This window comes from Heloderma suspectum, chromosome 7 (assembly GCF_057233095.1).
Source record: "Heloderma suspectum isolate Gila_16-S chromosome 7, 16-S_ref, whole genome shotgun sequence".
In the NCBI taxonomy this organism is placed as follows: domain Eukaryota; kingdom Metazoa; phylum Chordata; class Lepidosauria; order Squamata; family Helodermatidae; genus Heloderma; species Heloderma suspectum.
Genome location: NC_139464.1, coordinates 17,479,482 through 17,503,483, shown reverse-complemented (window position 1 = coordinate 17,503,483; position 24,002 = coordinate 17,479,482). Strand labels below are relative to the sequence as shown.

The window sequence follows — 24,002 nt, the reverse complement described above, 5'->3', positions numbered from 1 at the left end:
AATAGCCCTGCTGGAACCAAACCAGGGTGCATTTAGACACATCAGGCTTCATCAAGGGTCAGAATCTAGGTCCCAGGTGGATAGTCAAGACTTGGTAGCACTGGAGGATGAGGATGCCAGAAGCAGGTAAGTAGTCAAACCAAAGAGGGGGCAACAAGACCCAGAGCAGTGATCAGAAACCAGAACAGAACCAGAACCAGAACAGAACCAGAACCAGAGCAGTGATCAGAAACCAGAACAGAACCAGAACCAGAACAGAACCAGAACCAGAGCAGTGATCAGAAACCAGAACAGAACCAGAACCAGAACAGAACCAGAACCAGAACCAGAGCAGTGATCAGAAACCAGAACCAACCTCACACAGGAGATGTTGTTCAGGCTGAGGAGCAAGCTCTGAGACTAGGGCAACCTTCTCCAATCTACTGTCCTCCAGATGTTTTGGAGCACAGTTCCCAGCATCCCTGACTATTGGCCATACTGGCTGGGGCTAATGGGAGCTGAAGTCCAAAAGGTCTGGAGGACAGAGGACGTGTGGGAGTTGAGGGAAGGCTGGTCTAAGGCTTTATAGGGCCTGCTGGACTGGGATTGGCCCTTCAATTGGGTGGCCACTAACGCATTGCCCCAAAAGAGGAGATGCATCAACAGAAGGGGGACAAAGGAGGTCATAGATCTGCATAAAATTTGCATATATTGATTTATATGTACAGATGCATATTTAGACATCATAACTGTCATTTAAATAGAAAAACAAGGCACCTCACCACAGTGGGTGAGTTCAGTGCATTGATAAGGAGGCTTGCAACCAGGAAAGAAACTGGTTACTGTTGGGTTACTGATGGAACTGCATTAGGGAAGAGGGCAAGGCACAAGGGAGCAGATGTGGCTCAGTGGTAGAACACATGCTTTGCATGCATGCATGCAGAAGGCCCCGGGTATAATCCTGGCCTCTACTAACCACCAGGCATCTCTTCCTTTCAGAGTTCTTTACGTCCATGAAGAGATTACTGGGTAACCGAATGTACTCTGTCTTATTGTGTGCAACGTTGCTGCAGGCTAACAGTTTTATTGGTTACATGACATATAACCCAAAATACATAGAACAGCAGTATGGCCAGCCAGCATCAAGGTCTAATTTTGTAATAGGTGAGTCTTGTCCTCCCTCCCTCCCTCCCCCCCTCTCATAACTTGCTCTTACATGGGCTTTTCTGTGGTATCACTTACAGCTTACTCACTAGTAGGATGGCTTCTTATGAATCACTAAAAAAGAGGAACTGCATCATCAAACAAGAGGACAAAAGAGGACACTGATTTGCATAAAAATTACATAGTTATATGGAGAGATGCCAATTTAGAAATAATTATGATACTTTAAATAGAAATGCAGGACATCTCACCATGGTTTGGAGCACTGTGACGAGGTGACCAGTGTGCCTTGTTCAGTCGTCTGCCCAGGTGCTGGTGATGGGCAGTTTCAAGGCCCAGCTCTTCCTTCTGATGGTTCTTTACCTTTAAACCGGACTTGGACTGGGAAGCCCTTCAAATAGAGGATGGCTTCAAAATAGAGGGCTCTGGCAGTGCTTCAGATATAAATGCTCAGAGAAATAAATAAATAAATAAATAAATAAATAAATAAATAAATAAATGTTGCATCTAAAGGGATGTAAATATATGAATGAGTGAATAGATGCATTAAACAAGGTAAAAGTTGTCACGCAGGATCATCAAACAAACAAGTCTACTGTCTAGCAGAGAAATCGGCCTTTAAGATCCTTTAAGAAGGATCTAGACAAACTAGAATAGGCTGAGAGAAGAACACAGAGGATGGTCAGTGGGATGGGAAACAAGTCCTAGGAGAAAAGGTTGAAGGAACTGGGTATGTTTAGCCTGGAGAAGAGAAGACTGAGAGGGGATGTGATAGCAGTCTTCAAATACCTGGAGAACACATCTTCTCTGCTAGATTAGGGCTTTCATTATAGGAGGGTGGATTTCAGTTGAATATTAGGAGAAACGTATTGATTCTAAGAGCAGTTTAGCAATGGAACCCATTATCTAGTGAGATGGTGGGCTCTCCCTTACTGGATGTTTTCAAGCAGAGGGTGAGTAGCCATCTGTTAAAGATGGTCTCCCTCTGGATTTCCTTCACTGAGCAGGGGGCTGGACTGAATGGCCTATAAACCCCCCTCCCCCTGCCAATATGTGATTCTACGTTCTGTTCTAAGAAACTGGAGGGTGGGAAAGTATAGTGGGTGGTTATGTCAGCCCCTCTATCATTTCCAGTGCATGCCTCCTATTTTTCCACCCTGCTCTTTCCATCCACACACACTTACTTGCTCCCCCCTGTTCATTTCAGTTGCATTGTAAGAATGTAAACTTCCTTCCTTCTCTGTCTTGTTTTTTTAGCTATAGCAGTTTTGCCAGCTGTTGGCATCGGCATCTTTTCAGGAGGGCTCATCATGAAAAAGTACAAACTAGGTGTCATCCCTGCTACAAAAATGGCATGTACAACATCATTGCTGGGCTTCCTCATTTCGTTATTCTATGTGGGAATGGGTTGTGACAACCGTGCAGTGGCTGGATTAACGGTGCCCTATGATGGGTATGTAATATGTATACATGGGCATATATAGTAGAGATAAAGGGTGGTATCCTGTTCTGTCCATGCACCAGAGGAGCCCACTGCTAGCACAATGGGGAACTAGTGGTTGTTAAAGCAACCCAAAATGCGGGAGACAGGAGCAGGCTGAGAGAACATCAGGATCTTGCTCCATTTGGACTCTCCCCACATTTCCTGGGCTAACTGACATCAACTGCCCTGTTGGGGAAGAAGAGGGAATGAGGGAGACAGGAGCAGGCTAGGTGTAGTGCAACATCCCAGAAGACCATTCTGATCATGAAGAGGGTGACAGTGGTTTATGACAAGGGTTCCCCCGTGTTCAATGAGTCTCCCCTTTTTAGAGGCATCTGTGCCTGGACTTTCTCCTGGCTCTCCTGGGAGAATGTAGGGAGGATATTCCAGGCAAGATAGCCAGGTGTAACCGATAAACTAATCAGAGACCCCAGTTGTTGAATGTGACAACAGATCACTCATGATTCATGTATATAATAACCTTGAAGCTATGTGTTTACTAGAGAGTTTGCTGAATCTGTGAGAATGTAGCCAAATCAGAGGTGTAATAGTTAAACAGCAACAGAAGCATGAGTTGGCAAAATGTTTTGGAACCTATGGTAGAAATGCAATATAAAAACCGAGAAGGAGCCCATAACAGAGAACCTCTCCATGGGCAAGGATCATGCCATGCACCACGGCTGAGTGGTTCTGCACCACATTTGTTATTGCAGTGGGGTTTTCCTTTCCATGTTATTTCTGCTGTTAATATCCTGTCTCTCCCTCTAAATAAAATCTGGGAAAGGGACCAACCTGGTGCATTTATTGCTTCAACCGAATCCTAAAAAACCTCCACCCATAGCAGAACAATTGGTGCAGTCAGCAGGATTTGGAGAGGCGATGCCACTGTGGAAGAAGGCGGCCGGTGAGGTGGACCAGAGCCACATCCCCAGGTGGCTCCATGTAGAAGCATGAGCAGCTGTGGCTCAGGTTTAGGGATGCCCATTGCTGGGAAATCCAGTTCTTTTTTGACTCAACCAAGTTCTGCAGTGTGTACAACTCGATTTGCATTTGCGAGCCAAGCTGTGGGCTTTCCCCAAACTCCAGGAACCTTTTTCTGTTTTTTTTTTTTTTCAGGTGCCACAATTCCCACACATTTCCGAGCAATTCCCACAAATTTCTGAACATTTTCTGCAAATATCTGAGCAATTTGTGCAAATTTGGTTGTAATTTGTGCAAATCCGGCCACAATTTCCACAAATTGCTCAAATATTTGTCGAAATTGTGGAACATGCAGGAAAAATGTGGGAAATGCCTGAAAAAACTGTGAACTGGCCCAACTTGCTGCAGACCAAGTTGGGCACCACAGCAGGAACCAAAACAAAATCCAGGGGGCGAACCTAGGAAAACGCATTGAACTCCACCCCAGATGGATTTCTCTGATATCCCTATGCAGAGGCTGAATTGGGAGGCTCTCCAGGTGGCATGGGATTCTGAGCTAGAGGTTTGGGGAACAACATTGGTGAGAGTGGATGCATGCCTGACTTTGCTGGGGATTCCCAAAGGGGGGGGGGCAGAAGGCATTGCAGGGCCTGGGGTGGGTCCTGTTAGCTGTGCTCCACAGCATTTGGGAGAAGTTGGACCCAGCTCAGAAAGAACTACAGAATCAGAGGGATGAGGTGAAGGTTTCTCCATCTATCGCTCTGAAGCGATAGATGACTGGAAACAAAGCCCTATGAAGAGAGACTGAAAGAACTGGGCATGTTTAGCCTTGAGAAGAGAAGACTGAGGGGAGATATGATAGCACTCTTCAAGTACTTGAAAGGTTGTCACAGAGAAGAAGGCCAGGATCTCTTCTTGATCATCCCAGAGTGCAGGACACGGAATAATGGGCTCAAGTTACAGGAAGCCAGATTCCGGCTGAACATCAGGAAAAACTTCCTGAGTGTCAGAGCAATACGGCAATGGAACCAATTACCTGGGGAGGTGGTGGGCTCTCCCACACTGGAGGCCTTTAAGACGAGGCTGGACAGCCATTTGTCAGGGATGCTCTGACTTGGATTCCTGCATTGAGCAGGGGGTTGGACTCGATGGCCTTGTAGGCCCCTTCCAACCCTACTATTCTATGATTCTATGGAGAAACATGGGATGGAGAGGTTTGGGACCCCTCCGTCAATGAGGCAGAGTGGATAGAAGAGGAGAAGGAAGAGGAAGTAGTAGAGGTCACACAAGCCACACAAGCTTGGCCTTTAATTACAAACAAGGCAAAAGGGCCTCCTGATGCCATGCTTGGGTAGTGCATGACTATACTCAAACTGAGCCATCAGGAATAGCCAAGGAACACCGTCAGCTTCCCTGAGAAACACTGGGGGCTCAGCTGGTCAGGGTCTGGGATGAAGGGGTGGATGGAATTTATATTAATGATGCTGAGGTACTGAAGCTAGAGCTTTAGCCCTAGATCCCATTAGATCCCTTTAGGGGAGCTACCCCCAGGGAGCATTCCCTGTTTACATGGTTCTGAGCCGTGGTTACTGTCAGACACCCTGAACCCCTGGATTGGGAAAAGCACATAGGACAGTGGCCATCTGTTAAAAAAAGGTGGTAACCACTTGTGGCAGATGGCGGTACAAGCCAGTTATATTCCCTTAACTTTCAGGGGCCGGATGGCAAGCTCCTAACAGCTGGAATGTGAAACGGCCTCATCAGGGCAATGCCGGCCACTTTAAAGGGGGACTTGTTGGCCCTGCTAGGCATGGTGCAAGGTCGCACAGTGGGGGAGGTTGTCATGTTGTTGGGGCAGTTGGTGGATATGGCGCCAGAGTGGCCTGGAAAAGCTTACACTACCCAGCCTAATGGCCAAGGAGGACCAGCTAGGGAGGATAATTTTTTTTTTTTAAAGGAAGTAACAAGGAAAGAAATGCTGTAGCACTGCTAAGGCAAGGAGTGCCAAAGGAGGAAATGGATGGTATACCATCACCTAGGGATGTCTATCGCCAGGAAATCTGGCCCTTTTTCAGCTTGCTGGAGTTCCGCTGCACCCCGGCTTGGCTTGCATTTGTAAGACGAGCTGTGGGTTTTTTCCAAAGTCTGGGACCATTTTTTGTTTTTCATTTTGCTTTCATAAATAGAAATTTGTGCAAATTGCCACCAAAATTTGTGCAAATTACACAAATTACAGCTGCGATTTGTACACATTTCTACTTATGTAAATCAAATTAGAAAATAAAAATATGTGAGCTGGCCCGACTTGATGCAAATTGAGCTGAGCCATTTCATAGGGAAATGAGCCAAAGTTTGGGGGGCTGAGCTGATGAAAACTTGGCAAGCTCTGCCTCCACCTCCCTGGATGGATTCCTCTGACATCCCTACCAACATCCCGAATGTTTGTTCTTTATTAAAATCTGGGAAAGTAACCAGCCTGGTGTTTTTATTGCCTCATCTGAATCCCAAAGAACCTTCGCCCCTGGTGGAACACCAAGTGAACATCAGGACCTTCTCCAGCTGAACTGCCCATCAGGAGATAAGAGGCAAAGCAGGGCCCTTCCACCAGCCCTGCTGATTTTTTTTCTTTTTCCTCCCCATCGCCTTTTCCTTGTGTGCCATATCTTTTTAGTTTGTAAGCCTGCAGGAAGGGACTGTCTTTTACTGACTGATTGTATGCTGCTCGGGGAGCCAGAGGGATGGGGGAATTTAGGAGCAGCATAAAAATATAATAAATAAATGAATACAATGAGTGGACATGCTTCTTTCCAGTATGAGGCAGGTCAACGGAGCTTGGAGAAGGGGGCTTCGCTGACCTGTCCCAATGTGAAAATGAAATTTCCACTTGCTTCTAGGGTTCCTTTATAAATAGCTAACTTCCCATTGCACAAATGGTGGGTTCCGCTGGAGCAACACAAGCAGCAGGAGTACAGAGGCCCTATCAGATACTGCCAAGGTTGTGGGTATTTTGGTGGGGAGGGTGTTGGGCATATCTGCTCTCCTTTTGGAGAGACGTGACAGGTTTATAGTAGGGCTGCAAGCTATCACTGGTAGAGTCCTCAACCGGACAGCAACTGGAGGCCCCTGTGCCAAATCTGGCCCCCTTAGAGGTGCCAATGGCCTCTTCCTTCCACTTCCAACTTAGACGCAAATGAATGATGCATGGAAACAGTAATATCTCTGGCAATGGAATTTGCTGGCAATGCAGGGTAAGGGATGGAGTTTGGGGTGTTGATTCACCACTCCTCCCTCTAGTATTGAGAACTGCTGGACCTGTTTCTGGCTGCCCTCACTACTCCGTGGTGAATTACTGCACTGCAGATGTCAACCTCTTCAAGGCTTGCATCTTCAAGGCCTGCACTGCCCACGCAGCCTGGCCATTGGATAGTCATGGACAGGAAGGAGCATAAGAGGGCTTCCTGTTCCAGTTGAGTCTTGCTCGAGTGACACGGTCTTCTTCCTAAGCTCTGGATTGTGTTCAGTTGGTTGTTTTTTTTAAATCTTGTCATAAACCACCTTGAGTGCTTCATATTGAGGCAGAAAGGTGGGACATAAATGCTTCAAATAAATACATTTCCATAAGTTCTAGAAGAAATGAAAGTACACGCCTCTGTCTTTATTTCAAAAGGCAACCAGTTCCATTGGACAGAATTCCTTTGTCTTCAGCATGCAACTCTAACTGCAGCTGTGCTGCCAACCAGTGGGACCCAGTCTGCGGAGAAAATGGGATCACATATGTGTCGGCATGTTTTGCAGGGTGCAAAGACGTAACGGGATTCAGGAAAGAAACAGTAAGATTTACTCACTTTAATGATTTTACTGCAAGGTTGAAGGCTCACCATTTCATTTGTGTATCTGGGTTGGGGATTGAGGAACACGTCCTCGAGAGACGTTTTTCTGGCCCTGTTTTCTTTTGAATAGGTGGAATATATGGAGTCTAGGGTGTAATTTTTTCAAAGAGGCATATCGAGGCTCTATCCTGAAGCCTCGCCTCTACTGTGGGAGATTTTCCTCCTAATCCCATATGGGGGGGGGGCTCTGTACCCTGTCATTTTCACTGCCTTCCCTAGCTCTGAGTAGCCCTACATGGTTCCTAGGGATGGTGTGGGAGCCCAACTGGGCCGGGGAGTCCATCAGACTCCCTCCTGCTCACCCCACCAATCCAGCTCGGCGAGCTGCCACCCCTGCCCTCTGAGCTGTGCAAGCGGGCAGGACTTACTGGGCCTGTCTGCTCATTCCCAGCAGCTGCCCGTCATCCTTCCAAGCCCCCATCTTTTATGCAAGATGGGGCTCTATATTTTCGTATAGTTAGTGTTGTGCACCATGGCAGCCTTAAAGGGCCATTTCCACAACATTAGAGGCCTCTAGTATTGTGGAAATGGCCCTTCATGGCCACTGTTGTGCGCAACAGTAAATATACGAAAATATAGAGCCCCATCTTGTGTAAAAGATGCTGGCTCACATGGAGAGTGGGCAGCTGCAGCGCACTCCCAGACAGCTCTCAGCCCTCCCAGGGCTTGCACAATCTAGGGGTGTATGGATTCCCCACCGCCTGGGGAATCCGTGGTGGTGGGGAAGTGATCCATTCCTCCCCCCCGGAATCCTCCAGAACAGTTCTCCTCCGCTCGGATTCGGGGGGGGGACTGGCTTGGGGGTGCTTACCTTCCCTCCTGCCAGCCAGAGCCATTCACCTCCTCCCTGTCCCTGCCAATTGCCATGTCTTTTAATTTTTAATTTTTTTAAAAAAATGGTGATTGGGAGGATGTGCCCCTAGACTTATATGCAAATACAGTTATGAATCTTGCATATAAGTCTATGTGTCCATAGGCTTATACACAAGATTCACAGCTCTATTTTGTGTATAAGTCTATGGGCACATCCTGCTGATTGCATGTGCCCATAGGCTTATATGCAAAATAGAGCTGTGAATCTTGCGTATAAGCCTATGGACACATAGACTTATATGCAAGATTCATGACTCTATTTGCATATAAGTCTAGGGGCACATCCTCCCAATTGCCATTTTTTTTAATGACATGGCAATCAGCAGGGACAGGGAGGAGGCGAACGGCTCTGGCTGGAGGAAGAAGCAGCGAGTGCCGTTCCGCCTCCAATCCTCCTGGAGCGAAGGTAAGTGGTCCCAATCCGCTGCGGATTCCTAAGGCCGGATTCCAAAGAATCTGGCCTCATTTGAATCTGCAGCGGATTTCTCTGACATCCCTAGCGCAATCTGGCTCATACATGTGAGCTGCAGTGAAGGCTGCTTGAGCACCTGCTGAAGACAGACTCCAATGAGTCCGTCCATCCCTAATAGTTCCATGCACAGCAGAAACCAAACCAACTGTGCAAAAACTGTGCAAAACTGTGCAAAATAAGAGAGCCAGTGTAGTGTAGTGGTGAGAGTGACGGACTGGGAGCCGGGAGATCCGGGTTCTAGTCCCCACTTGGCCATGGAAGCTCACTGGGTGACTTTGGGCCAGTCACAGACTCTCAGCCCAACCTACCTCACAGGGTTGTTGTTGTGAGGATACAACGGAGAGGAGGAGGAGAATGTAAGCCGCCTTGAGTTCCTTGCGAGAGGGAGAAAGGCGGGGTATAAATGCAATAAATAAATAAATAAATATATTGCTAAATATTGCTTCTGAAGATGGAGGGTTTATTTAACTATCATGGCTAATCAGCTTTGATAGGTCTCTGTACACCAGCCCTCTCTGGTTCCAAATCCAGCCCTTTGGGGTTCCCCAGGTGGCCATGCCCCCTTCCCCTGACCCCACCTCCTTTCCCAGCCACTGATGTTTTGGCATTTTCCCAGCTTTTGCACATTGTTCCCCATTTTTAAAAGTTGGAATGCTTCTCCTAAGGCTTAGTGATTGGCACTAAGAGCTTTAAACTAAAACAGACTTGTAGTTTTGGTGTTTGGGCTCTGACCCATTTTGCCTTCAGCCCTACCTACTACTGGAATGAAGCTCCCTGAGAGTCTCTCCAAATTTGAATTAGGCCCTTGGGCAGAAAGCGGTTCAGCTCCCCTAGTCCGTATACACCAGGCGAGAGCAACCTCTCTTGATCTGGGGGAGAGATTACACCCCTGGACCAAGCAGCTGGCTGGATGACATCAAGGGGAACTCACCCTCTCCCATGATGTCATCCACCCTGCCCTGTCCCCTTTTTTCTTAGATTTTCTCCATGCTCCTCTCTCTGCACAGAGAAAGGAACTTGGCCAAGGCTTGCAAGAGCTGGATCCTTGTCAAGAAATCCATTTCTTTCTTCTGGGCTTTAGCAGCCTGAAAAGTTCCATTCTGTGAGTTTGCATGAACTCATTAAGCCATCTGGGTGTGTTATCTCATGCTGTCCCAGCCTTCAAGGCCACTGCAGCACTTTCCTTAATTGGGCCACACGAATTCAGCTAAGGGTTTGGTGAGAACTTTCTGCCCCCCCTAAACAGCAAGCATTTTCTAGCTAGTTTGTGTAGTTTGTGATTGGCTGGCTGAGATCACTGCAGAACTCCTGTGGACTTTGGGGTATAAAATCAAAGGGGGAGAAAAGGTGCCTTTGCCTTTGTCTGGTTTCGTTTTGCCCTGTCCAACCATGGCTTTGGATGGTCTGCTTTTGAGGTCCTGTTCTATTGAAGACCTATGTGTGATGTCCACCCCTCCTTTCACCCAGGCTTTCCCCTATTATCTCTTCATGCCTAGGATAATAAGCCTAAAGAGTGCTACGTCACTGCCAAGTCAGCTGTACCCACTGACTGGGCTGACCTTTTACCCAGCCACAATTAACACCAAGTGTGTTGATTCTAGTTACTTCTAATTTGGGAAGTGAGTGCTGGCTATTATGTGTTCATGAACGAGGTAGCATAAGACCAAGCTGGCACATGGATTTACCTCAGGAATATAAAATAAAAGTTTATTATTTACAAGATGTTATTTCAGTGTTATAGATGTTATTATTTTGTTTACATAGATATTGTTAATTAGCCTAAACCTGCCTCACTACCACTCTAAATCCTCCCTCCCCATCAAAGATGGTGCTCTGTTGAACTCCAAACCCTACCTGACCAAACTAACTGTCAAACAGACATTTTGCAGGTGATTTTGTCACACATTGCCATGATACGTATAGGCAGGCTTAGTCAATTGTGTTGATTTGCCTTGTAAGTACTGTTTCCAAACCCTGCTCTGGTTTCTTTGTATGTTATTCCCTTTCCCTTGCCCCCTTTTGTAAATAAACGTAACACCTATCATAATTGATATGCTTGCCAGTCAAGGTTCCCCTTATGACCTGGAGCAACTCCTTAAGGATCTCTTGCTGCCTTAAGAGTCCCACCTTCCTTCTTTTACCTTCTCCTTTCCAGTAACATGGGGTTTAGGCTGTAGATGTGGGGTGACTGACGCTCTAGACACAGAGTTTAACTATAACCATTTACTAGTAGATTTAAAGCAAACAAATCACAACTAAAAGTAATTACACAATAGAGCTGAGTAATACAAAAGGCATTAAAATAAAAGAAAATTTGCAAAACACAAGTTCCTTTACCCTAGCTGTCCTTAGACTTTTCTAGGCTGCTGCTTCCTGCCCAGTGTTCAGACTCTGCTCTCACTTCAGGCTCTGGCTGTCTCTCCTCTTGCTATGGCTGTAGCCTGGTCTTTCTGAATCTTGCTGGCTCTCCCCCCGCCTCTATATACTCTGCTCCCTCAAAACTGAAAGTACTGCTTCAACCTTGAAGAAATGAAACTTAGGTGGAGAAATGAAACTGATACTTCACCAGAGAAATGAAACTACTCCTCTCAGGTTTCCCCCCTCCGAAAAGAAAACTCCAGGCCTCTAAGCCTGACCATTTTTCCTTTTGCCTCTGTAGGCCTCAGACCTTCACAGTGCCTTATTCCAATTAATGGAGCACTAGTGGTTGGGGAAGGGTCTTGGCTGGGCCCAGCTGAGTGATGCAGAGGAATCCCCAGTTTATCTGATCAGATATAACAAAGGGATTCCCTGTCACACCGCTTGCCCTCTGATGGGGATTCCTCCCCCAGGTGGCAGAGCTTGGGGAGAGCAGAGGGCGGGGCCCACAGAGGTGGCTCCACCCTTCATGGTCCAGACTGGGCTACAGTGCAGGCTGGATTACCCCCGCAGACTAGACGTTGCACTCCCCTAATATGCAGCATGAATTTGCCCAGTCCCAGTTTTAAAGCTGTCAGAGCTCGTGGTCACCACAACATCTTGTGGCTGCCTTGACTTGACCTCCTGGTGCTTGCTTGATGACTCCTCTCAACTTAGCACAGTGTTGGATTGTGGCAGAAGAGGGGGGTCACCCATCCGTGGACAAAAGGAGTGAAGGTGAACCGGGATATCACATGTATCTTTCTTCTAGGTTTTTCACAGTTGTAGCTGCATCCAACAGGCAGGTTCTGTGATGAGAAATGCCTCAGCGGTGTTGGGAGAATGTCGAAGGAAAGACAGCTGTTCAAAAAAGTTTATTTATTACATAGCGATAAAAGTAGCAAGTTCCATCTTCTATTCATTAGGAATTACTCCTATGTTCATGGTCATGATTAGGTAAGTAACAAGTGGGACCTGCAACAAAATGTTGCAGCATATCCTCCTTCCTTGTTCCTATTCAAGGTTCCAGCCAGTCATTCCCTTCAACCTGTCATTCCTCCCCACCCCAATGTCAGGAGCGCCCTAGCTGCCTCTTACAGTCCCCTCCAATAGCCAACTCAAGACACAGATGAAAAGGATTCTTTCCAAGGCTTTATTCCTTTTACAACTTAATGACCCTTTCATATGCTAATCACCAGCGACTAAGCAAGAGAGGGAATCCTCCAAAAGGATCTCCAAGAGTTTTTCCCTTGATAAAGACCAAATATTGAAACACGTTGGGAATTTAATTGGTGCAGCTGTTTCTTTTTTGACTTAAAGCTTAGAACACCCTCCCCACAACACGCCCCCCCATCCAAACCACCCACAACAGCTTTTTTTGGGGAAAAAAATGTTCCAGTCACAGAACTCAGCATCATTTCTTAGCTTCGTTTCTCCCTACTGTGAATCCGTACTGTGCAGACTCCCTGGCTATGGGCTTCATCTGGCCCACCGGGTTCCCAATCTGGCCCATGGAACATCTTGAGATGCAAAGCCCAGGAATTGGCCAGTCCTGGGAGGAGTAGCTGCTCCTGCCATGCCGGCTAAGATCCTTTCTCTGTGCTGAGAGAGTCACGGGACCCTGTCCTCGTCTCAGCATGGAGAAAAGCTAAAATGGGCATGGTGGGGTAGGGCCACATGATGTCAGTGCCTGTGGTCATGCCCATTGATGTCAAGCAACCCGTGGACAGCATGGTGGGGCAAAATCCAGCCCCCCACCCACATACAGTTCTGCACCCCTAAGCCCTCGTGTGCAAATGTGCATGGAGAAACTTTAGTGTAAATAATGCTGCATATAGCCATGTCAGCATTGATCCCAGGGACAGCCTCCAAAGAAACAATGCGATCATTTAAAAGAACATGCAGGGTGCAATTCTATGCATGTTTAGACAGAAAAAGTCCTACAGCTCCCAGCATTCCCTAGCCAGACATGCTGGCTGGGAAATGCTGGGAGTTGTAGGACTTTTTCTGTCTGAACATGCATAGGATTGCACCCTAAAAGGCTTTTCAGAAGGGGGAAAGATATGGGAGAAATTACTACTATCATTTCCAGTTTCCAAGATTCTTTTGTCACACCATCACTCTTCTGTCACACTTCTCTAGCATTCCATCACACTCCAGCATGACTGGGATGTGAACATAGCATGCTGCCTTATAATTACTGGAAGAGCACAATACACTAACTCACACTCAGTGGTTGACTGTAGGTTGTTGAACCGTGGGTTGTTTGTTGAACTGTGGGTTAGTGTGTTATCTGAACCCAGGACATTTTCTGCAGGGTGGCTTGTTAACCACCCTGAACAACCCAACAAGAAACCATGGGTTCTCAAGGTGGCTTGTTTGAGAGAAATAAGCCACACTGCATGGTCAACAAGCCACCCTGCAGAAAACGTCCTGGGTTCAGACAACATGGTTACCATGGTTCAAAAAACAAACAACGGTTCAACAACAACTCAAACTCAGCCACTAAGTGTAGGTTAGCATGTTGTGTGAACAGCCTCACTGAGCCAGATTATTGATCCATCTATCACAGTATTATCTATTCTGACTGGTGGGGGCTCTCCAGGTTCTCAAGCAGAAGTCACATCACCTGCTAGTTGACCATTTAACTATGTTATGTTCCTAATAGGAGATGCCAGGAATTGAACCTGGGACCTTCTATATGCAAAGCATGTTCTCTACCACTGAGCTATGATCCCCCCCTTACACACATTGCTACTTAAATGCTAGAAACAGTGGACTGAGTTGTTAGTGCAGCTGAAGCACTGAAAACTCCACATGGACAGTGGAGGCTGGTGGCTCTGGAAATAAGTTCTGGTGCTGAACTTATTTTGGGGAGAGGGTTCAGTGCCTTGGCTAGCTCCTTTAGCATTCTGGCTGGTTCTGACTGAAACCCGGAATGGATTCATAGCCCCACTGAAAACGGAGACACTGACCTCCACTGCACATGGACACCTGGGAAAGACAGATGGACCCACAACTAGGCATGCTAGTAACATCACAGTTGATTTGCAGAAACTTGCAGAAATATATAGAAGCCTATTTACCACCATGGTTAATTTTTCGTCTTTTAGATGTGTACAACCAGAACTGAAGTCGCTTGCAGTGGGTATCTATATGCTTTTTATAAGAGCTTTGGGTAAGAAACAACATTCTGATTGTTTTAGACATCAGTGGACCTTTTCTTCCAAGTCCTCCTTACATATAAATGTCCCAAGATATTGGTTCAGAGTGTGGCTGAATGGCAGTTAGGCAAGTTGGCTGGATGGCCTCATGATTACGAAACGTAAGACTAGAACTGCTGGATGACACTGAGGACCCACCTACTTAAGCATTTGTCCCTCCTACTACCTACCTCTGAGAAGCTCCTAAGCAGGAAATGCTTACTGGGTTTGCACGACATGACAACTCATTGTGGGTGACAAGCCATGGTGGGTTGTTGTCATGCACCCAGACCGATTCTCACAGCATGGCTTGTGTGCGGGCAACAAGCCACCCTATCAACCCACAGCTTGTTTAGGGGTTGCTGTACCCTTGATGGGTTGGCATGTCATCTGAACCAACCCTTTGTGGGTTGTGGGCATTGGCAATCAAGCCACTCGGCAAGAGTAGCAGAAACCCCTGTCACTCTTGCCAAACGATCTCGCCCATGCCCAGTGACACCTCCTCGAGTCTCCCCCGAGTCATTTTAATGGTGACCTATGGTCCACATAGGGTTGCAATCCGAGTGGGGAGGAGGACTTGGCAGCAGACAAGACAGGTTCTGCCACCAAGTCCCCTGGGATACATGCCAGAGCTGGCTGCAGGACTGAGGGGAAAAGAGGGGGAGAACAACCCACAGTAAGCCCAATCATCTGTTGGGCTCACCATAGGTTGTTTTGATGACACACTGTGTCACTTATTTCGCAGGGTGGGTTGTCATGTTGTGCAAACTCAGCCACCGGCTTTGCATTTTAATGCAAACTTACCAAGTCAGCATTTCCCTAATCTAAACATGAACCAGAATGCAGTTTACCGTAGAAATCCATACATTACCAAAGTTTGCAATACAGTCCACAAAAAAGAAACAAAAACCCACACAAAATGTGTATATTAAGATAATGCACACAAAATGTGTTTTTTTTAAAACACACACACATGCTTTATTTATTGAGAAATTGTTTTAAAAATGCAAATATTTGCAAAAGTGCGCACAAAAAAATTGACACTTAAAAAAAATCGATATGAATTGTCATGCAAAATTAAGCTGAACAGGTTCACCCATCCCTATTCAACATTGTTCCCTAGTGAAGCTCGTTATTACTTTCCCCCACAGTGGTTCTGAGAAATCCCTCCTCAGTGTTAAGCCTCACTGCCTTGTAGAAGAGGCCTCCTCAAATGTGCAGGCTTGAAAGCTCTCATACCATCATGGATTTATGACAGCCTTTCCCGACCTGGTCCCTTCTAGATATTGGGTCTTCAACTTCCATCAGCCCCAGCTAGCATGGCCAATGATCAGGAATGCTAGGGACTGTAGTTAAAAACATCTGGAGGTAGGGATGTGCGAACTCACCCCCATCCGGGTTCTCCAGATGCCCACCCAGCCCCTGTCCCTGCTTGCCAGTCCCTGGACCATGCTCGAGCCCCTCCCATGCCCGGCAAGCAGCTCGCACTCACCCTAGCGGCCTTGTTGAGCTCTGCAGTCACCATTTTTTTGAAAAATAAAATGGTGATGCAAAACTGCACAAATTTTTGTATGGGCTAAAATGCGCATTTTGCAAATGCACACATTCGCATATGTGAAAATGCACATTTCTGTGAATGCACATATTTTTGTTTGTGGAGAATGAGCATTTTTTGCAAAATGCGCATTTTCACTCATACGCAAATATGCACATTTTTGTGATTGACATTTTATTTCTCAAAAAATGGCGACCGTGAAGCTCGATGAGGCCACCGGAGTGAGTGCAGGCCATTCGCTGATCACCGGCAGGGGTCAAGCAGGGGCAAGGGCTCGGCAAGTGGGGATTGGGGGTGCAGGCAGGGGTGGTTCCACCAGATTCCTGGACTGAGTCGGGCACCCACGCCATCCCTATCTGGAGGACACCAGGTTAGAGAAGGCTGGTTTATGACATCCATGCCACAGCTTGTGGGGATTGCCATTAGCTTTATGATAGCTGAATGAAGCATCCAGAGGTAGTCTATCTCACAGCTATTGGGAGATATAAGAGGGGTGGAGGTATCTTTTTCTTGCCAAAGTATCTGGCTATCACTGCTGGAAATAAAAGCATTCTTCCAATACTGTAGGACAGTTCTTACATTTTTACAATGAAGTGTTCACAGGGATACTGGAGAAATCTGCTGCAGACTCCAATGAGGCCAGATTCCCAAGAATCCAATCTGCGGTGTCCAGAGCAAACCAGCCCTCCTTACCTGCATATCCTCCAGATTTCAGGCAGGGTGTCATTCCATCTTTTAAAAATGGAAGATACGCTAATAGCAGTTGCCATTAGCCTATCATTGGAAAATTACGGTCATGATTTGCATATTTTATGGCATTTGTGGCCATAAAGCACTTACTTCTATGTAAATTGTGGCCGTAAAGCACTTACTTCTACATAAATGGTGTCCTTAAGCACTTTACGGCCACAATCTACACAGAATTAAGTGCTTTACAACTGCAAATGGAGTAAAATATGCAAATTACGGCTGTCATTTCCGTACAATAGGATAATGGCAGCTGCCATTAGCGTATCTCGCCTTTCTTAAAGCCAGAAAGGTATCATGTTAAATCTGGTGGATGCACCAGGGCTCCCGGGGAAATCTGGGAAGTTCGGCCCAGATCCTCTAAGCAGACTGGACATTGGGGGGTTCGCCCATTTCTAGGTGTTCAACAGATTCGACACCTGGGCTTCTAATGGTTATGAACACACAAACACACAAACTCCTTGCCTCCTTGTAATCTCACCCAACAAGATTGTCTAAAACTGTGCCTCTAGTTGACAACCTGGCATATTTTTACTGTTTAATGTCTTCCAGCTGGAATTCCAGCCCCAGCTTATTTCGGTGCGGTAATAGACAGGGCATGCTTGATGTGGGCAAAGACCAGCTGCGGCCGACGTGGAGCATGCAGGATATATGATTCTAACATGCACAGGTGAGATGCATTGAACCCCCCTCCCAAGACCTCTGTGCTCATCCCCGCAATAGCAGCTCCCTAATTAACGTAATACACTAGCTGTGCTCAGCTAAAATCAGCTCCTGCATGATAGCAGCTGTATCGAAACTTCTGAATTTTGTTGTCTCCATGTACATTAATGTTAATGTTTGATGCCAAGATCTCTCTCTCTCTGTCTCTCATCTATCTATCATCTGTCATCTGCCTATCTGTCTAATCAAAGCAAGTTGTAACTAGTTTAATTAGCAGATGAATCAACTAGAGCTTTAACTGATTAAATGGTTGTAGTAGGCAAATTTTATTGGGCAAGGATTAATTTTAGTTGCTGGGGATGAAAGTGAAGTTTGCACTTTTGAAGCTGTGGTGTGTTACTTGAAATAGGGGAAGAAAAGAAAATGTCTGAAAAAGCTTAACTTTGTAAGAAACAATGAATGGTATATGACTTGATCATTTCACTGTAAATTATCGCATACCTGTGCACTTCCCATGGGTGTCCTCATCCCATGCCCCAGAGGAACACTACATCAGAGACATTGCACTGAAAGAAAATGTTGGCCTGGAAAGTGTTTGTTGTTGCCTTTGGCAACAGATTTTTTAAGTTTAAAAAGGGCTGCTACTTCATCTGAAAAGCAAAAACAAACACAACAACCCCCCATCAATCTGCTAGTAAAATTCATCCCCGTCCAAATTAGCAAAATTGTCCCAGCTTTTGCTGCCTTAACATGGCTCCAAAATTTGTGTATTTGTGTGGGGAGGGCATTTGGGTTCACCCCTAGTCAAAAGACATTGATTCCAGTGACCTTGTGGTGTTGATTAGAAGCTACTTTTAACAATGGCAGTTTGCCGTTTCAGCTATCTCTTTCATCTTCTGATAATAGGGATGTTGGAGAATTCCACCACGGACTTCAGTGAGGCTGGATTCTTTAGAATCCGGCCCCTTGGAGTCTGTGGTGGAACGGACTACCCCCCCGCCACCCCCCGAAATCCACCCCCCCGAAGCGGACTTACCTGGCGGCGGTGGCGGCTCCAGCCGGCTGGAGCGGCCACAAATGGCGGCTGTTGTAGCGGCCGCCATTTGCGTCCTTGCATTAGGCCATGATAGGCTACGTAAGTATTTACATAACCTATCACGGCAAAAGGCAGGGATGCAAATGGTGGCTGGTACACCATTTGCGTCCCTGCCTTTTGCTATGATAGGCTACGTAAATACTTACGTAGCCTATCACGGCCTAATGCAAGGACGCAAATGGCGGCTGCTACAACGGCCGCCATTTGTGGCCACAGCAGCCCGGCAGCGGCCGGAAGTCCGGCTGCAGCCGGCCCTGGCCGGCGGCTTCCTGGCCTTGTTGTGGAGTGGAGCCGGCTGGGGAGGATTCGGGGGGGGGGGATAGATCGCCTCCCCGCCTCCAGCGGACACAGGCAGCGGACTGGTAAGTGGGATTCGTACATCCCTATCTGATAATGTTGTTCTGCATTATTCTTTTGTTGTTTAAATGCTTATTATTGTGTTTTGGGTGGCCCTTGGCCAAGACATGTCAATCGCACCATTCCCTCAGCAGGTCTACCATCTTGCTGCCATTTTCACCAGCCCCTGTTGCTTCTCCCAGAGGCGGCTGTATATTTGGGGTGAATGGGGCAGCGATCCCCCACCTCTTCCCCTATCCAACTGTCACAGAGATATCCCTAGTGGAGGCTGGTGGCTCCAATGCCAGTGGGGCTGTGAATCCGCTCTAGGTTTCCATCAGAACCAGACATAAGAACATAAGGGGAGCTGTCCTGGATCAGAAGAAGAATCCCTCTAGTCCAGCATTCTGTTCACAGAGTGGTCAACCAGCTCCCCATGGGAAACCCACAAACAGGACATGAGTGCAGCAGCACCCTCCCACCCATGTTCCCCAGAAACTGGTGTACATAAGCACACTGCCTTATGTACACACTGGTGTACATAAGCACCATAAGTTGGTGGCTATTGCTACATCTTGTGGTAGCAAACTCCAAAGGTGTGCACTGCCCAAGGTGCAGAAACTATTGGGGGCGGGGGCTCAGCTCCTTTAGAGTTCTGACTGGTTCTGACTGAAACTCAAAGCAGACTCACAGCCCCACTGACATCAGAGCTACTAGCCTCCACTGGAGATCCCCCAAGAAGCAGGTCCATTTGCTCCAATGTGAAGCTGATGAGTGCCACGCATGACCTTCTAGTGTCCTCCACCGGCCCCGCCAACCCCAATGGGCACCAGCTGCCACTGACTTCCCCTCCTCTTCCTTATCATTGCTATCACCTGCTTGCTTGGCAGGCAAAGAGCCAGCAAGCAGTGGCATCTACTGTTCGTCTTTCTCACCATCACTTTTGTCTGGGTCAGAATGAGAGGCAGATGAACATGCAGGTTGCAATGGTGGAGAAGAGGAGCACATCCTGGGACCTTTGCTGAGGTATAAGCCCTCGGCAGGAGTCCAAGCATGTCTACCCTTAACACTGGCCCCACTTGTGATTTATGCCGCTAGTCACTTCCAGTTTTCCCCCTAAAAAGAAGCAGCAGCAGCAGGAATGAAGTATTGAGAAATAAACGTTTTTTTGTGTGGACTCCTTTTCTTATGCAGGACATCTTACCTTGGTCTGATATATGGCTTAAGAGCTCCATCCTATATACTCAATTTCATGTTTTTCTTGCTCGTCAAGAAACATTTTGGAAGCCAACAGGTCGATTCCAATGAAAACAGGAGGAAAGAAGGCATTCCTTTGAACAAGGAAGAAAAGACAAATGGCACCACACGCATGGCAAGCATTTCAGATGAAAACATGGTCACTGGTGTCTAGCGGAACACTGTATTTACACAATCATGCATAGATTATGGGAGCATCTTGGCTATATAAATGATTAAATTGACAACGGAGCAGTGCATTGAAGAGTGTTTGTTGCCGTTACCTGTTTTAATACTTCATAATAACCAGAGAAGATCCTGAAGCATAATAACACGTGGTCTGAAATTTGGAAGGGTATGTGCCAGTGCCTGCATGAGGGTGCCCCTGAGCACCTGAAGCCTATTTATTGCTACTGAATGGACCTGGCTTCGCATTAGGTTGGAATATCCCTTAGTTTGATACAGCAAAGCCTTCAAGCAAACTTACGCAGCTGTCAGAGTTGGACACACTCTGCCTGCCCCATCTGATTGAAGCCATGCGCACCGGCAGCCCGAGGCACGGCCCCTGCTATGGTGTACCACTATTGCCACCTGGGGGAGGGGACTGCTACACCGTAGAGGGTGGGAGAAGCCATATAATTCTGTCTCTTGGCCTACTAGTCTCCCCTGGCTTCAAGCTACCACTGGTTAGGGAAGTCTGCCACCTAGTGACTGAAGATGTTACTGGAGGCTTCAACTACATGGGCACATTACAGATGATTAAAAATTATTAATGCATTTTAAAAACAAAATAACCTCGATGTGCATACCCTTAGGGTCCCCGTAGTAGGCATGCCAAGTTTCAGGCATTATGGCACTGATAGACAGACAGACAGATATTCTATTGCATTATTACAGATTTGGCTTGTGGGAGTTGGTCCAAAACATCTGGAGGGCACCAGGTTGGGGAAGCCTGTTCGGATCTAATAACATGGCTGACATCATGGAGTTCCTCCACTGGAACCTGGGCTGCTTCACCTGGCAGGTCAATTAAACTTGTAGCCTCCTGTGCTAGTGTAGCAGCCATGTCAAAAATCAGACTAAGTGGACTCATGTTCTTGCTGAGCTGGCATGAGATAGCTAAAACAGCAATGTGGAAATTCCCCAAATTATTAACAGGACTGGGTCTCTCTGACAGTGGCATATCATGTTCCAGTCCTCTGCTTGGCTTGCATATTGCTTGGCTACATATCAAGGTCTCATTCTTTGCTAATCATGCCCTATTACCCATTTTCATAGACCTCGCAGTTAGAAACAGTGAGAGAAGGGGAGGGGGAAACTGCCTGCTGTCATATCTATAAAAGTCATGTATTACTGTGATTCAGGGCTTCTGGCTCTTTGGAAACGATTCCAGCCTCAAGCCCGCGCGTTAAATAAAGAAGAATCTCTTTTTCCTTCACTCCGTGGTCTCCGTGGTCTCTCTGACTCTGATTTCTGCTACATAAATGGTGCCGTGACTCGGATGTGGCAGGCTCTGAGCCAGACAGGTGGCAATTGCCTGCTCTTAATCGCCGCACCGGGGAGACGGGCTCGGCGCATGCCTCCCTTTCTTGGCGCCACCGACCTTTTTGTTGGGTGAACGGGAGACAGCCTGAGCTGGGACCGCCCGAACGGTAGCGAGCGGCGAGAGAACCTTGGGAAGCGGAGGAAGGAACATGAGCCCTGCCTGTATCGCAGCTTCAATTGAGTTGAAACCCACATTGGAAGCCTTCAGGAGAAAGGCAAGTATATGGGAAAAAGAGGGCCCCGCCTTTAGGGAGAAAGGCCACTGGGCAGAAAAAAAGAGGGCCCCGCCTTATGAAGAAGGTCAGTGTTGGTGGTATACGTATACAAAAGAACCTACTCCTTGCGGGTAGAAGGGGGGTCTGATCACACCCCCGAGTGGGCGCCAGTACCTAGCATGCCAGTACTCAGTAGGAAGCTGAAGAAGCTGGGGAAGCCGTTTTCCGCTCTGGTAAAAAGTGGGAAAAGTGGGTGGCAGGGACATATGGATGCAGTGGAGAGAATGATGATTGTGTGAGTGGCTACTGCGGTTTCTGAAGCATACCGTTGACTGTCCGGGTGCCCAGGCCAGTAGCAAACTGCGTGGTGTGAAAAATCCTCTTGTGTCGGCCAGTGAGACCCCTTACTCACTGACCAATCCCCATTCCCTAATTGTGTCTGTCTTCAATTTAGGAGGGAGGCTATGGGTGGTGGGGGAAGCAAACCTTGCACCCCCTTAGGATGTATGTTAGCAAATTTTAAGAAAGGTTTTAGTGGAGATTATGGGGACCCCCCCCCCATGAATCCTCAATGGTTGCGAACTTTATGTGAAATAGAGTGGCCATCTTTTAGTGTAGGATGGCCTACTGGAGGCTCTTTGGAGCCCAGCAAAATCAGTCGTGTATATGCCATCATAGTTGGGAACCCTGGGCACCCTGATCAATTTCCCTACATAGACTCGTGGGATTCCATAGTCCGTGTTTCTCCTCCATGGCTAAAGAAATGCCTAGAATCCCAAGCAAATGTTTTGGTGCTCAGAAAAGAAAAATTGGCCAAGAAACTACAACCAGTGTTAGAAGCCCCATGTGAAGTTCTGGCAGAGCTAACGGCGTTTCCACCTCCTTATGCCCCGCTTCCACCCCGGGCCCATGTTAATGTAAGACCACCTCATCAAGATCCTGAGCCCCTGCCATCCTCCCCTTCCGGAGGCACTGCCCCGCGCCTCGACTTGGAACTGACGCCATCAGTTTCAAGCCCCACGGGCAGTAATTCGCTGATTTCAGCTACGGTCCTCAACTCTCAGATATTGCCTGCTGAGGCTTCCATCTCTACAGGATCGAGAGATTCCCCTCTTACACTTCACTCAGCATTAATGAAAGAGACTGCAGAATTGAAGAGTTGGATAGAAGAGGTAGTAAAATCAGCAGTGGCCCTTACAGAGATGTGTTCTCAAAATGAAGAGGGGTTGAGCCCGTCTACGGCTCAGCAGTCAGGGAGTGAAGCCCAGCCTCTGCTTCCTCTGAGGCAGATAACTCAGATGGTGCACAACCCAGATCCCGAGGCGGCAGAGCATTATATCCCCATCCAAGCCTACACCTATGCACCCTTTACAACTTCAGACTTACTAAATTAGAAGACCCATTATGCTTCATATACCACAAAGCCTAATGAGCTAGTGGAACTATGCTCCAGCATTATGGCCTCGCATATGCCTAATTGGCAAAATTGCCAACAGTTGCTTTTGACGTTGTTCACCACTGAGGAAAGGCAACGAATCCATCAACAAATGGAACAAATTGCTCTAGAAAGAGCCCCAGAAAATTATATAAATCCCCGAGGATAGATGAGAGAGAGAGTGCCCTTAGAAAATCCCAATTGGGATCCCAACCTACCGGCAGGGTTAGAACGCATCACTCAGTACCAAACCTTGCTGTTACAAGCTATGAGAGCGGGAATGAAAAAGTCTATTAATATGACAAAAGTCTCTGAAGTGCTGCAAGGAGCGACCGAAGCCCCTGGAGAATATTTAGAAGGTCTCCTGGATGCATATCGCCAGTACACCCCTCTCGACCCAGAAGCCCAAGAAAACATGAAGGTGATTAATATGGCCTTTGTAGCTCAGAGTTATAAGGACATTCGAAGAAAGCTACAAAAGTTGAATGGTTTTGCTGGGAAGAATTTGACGGAATTATTAGAAGTCGCTCAGAAGGTGTACGTAAACAGGGACCAAGAAGAAAAGAAAGAAAAGGAGAAGAGAATGGTTAAAAAAGCGGAACTGCTTGCTGCAGCACTAGTAGGTCTGCAAGATGGAGGACCGGGCAGAGAGCAAAGAGGACGCAGATGAGGGAAGGGGAGAGGAGGAAGAAGAGAATTTTTGAGAAGGAATCAGTGCGCCCAATGTGGACAAGAGGGGCATTGGTGGCGTGAGTGTCCAAATGGAACCAATCCAACGTACCAGGCAAAAAA

General features: G+C 47.2%; 1 protein-coding gene across 8 annotated transcripts in view; it reads left to right on the top strand.

The window, feature by feature from the left end:
* Positions 1-23,758, top strand: part of LOC146339367 (solute carrier organic anion transporter family member 1B3-like) — an 84,500-nt gene extending 60,742 nt beyond the window's left edge. For all 8 annotated transcript variants that reach the window (XM_084809179.1, XM_084809186.1, XM_084809183.1 and 5 more), the window contains 7 exons: positions 979-1,143; positions 2,401-2,596; positions 7,215-7,377; positions 11,952-12,136; positions 14,293-14,357; positions 17,237-17,354; positions 19,974-23,758. In XM_084809179.1, the coding sequence (XP_084665305.1) occupies positions 979-1,143; positions 2,401-2,596; positions 7,215-7,377; positions 11,952-12,136; positions 14,293-14,357; positions 17,237-17,354; positions 19,974-20,190 (1,109 nt within the window). In that variant the 3' untranslated portion in view covers positions 20,191-23,758. The remainder of the gene's footprint in view (positions 1-978; positions 1,144-2,400; positions 2,597-7,214; positions 7,378-11,951; positions 12,137-14,292; positions 14,358-17,236; positions 17,355-19,973) is intronic.
* Positions 23,759-24,002: the final 244 nt, after the last annotated feature.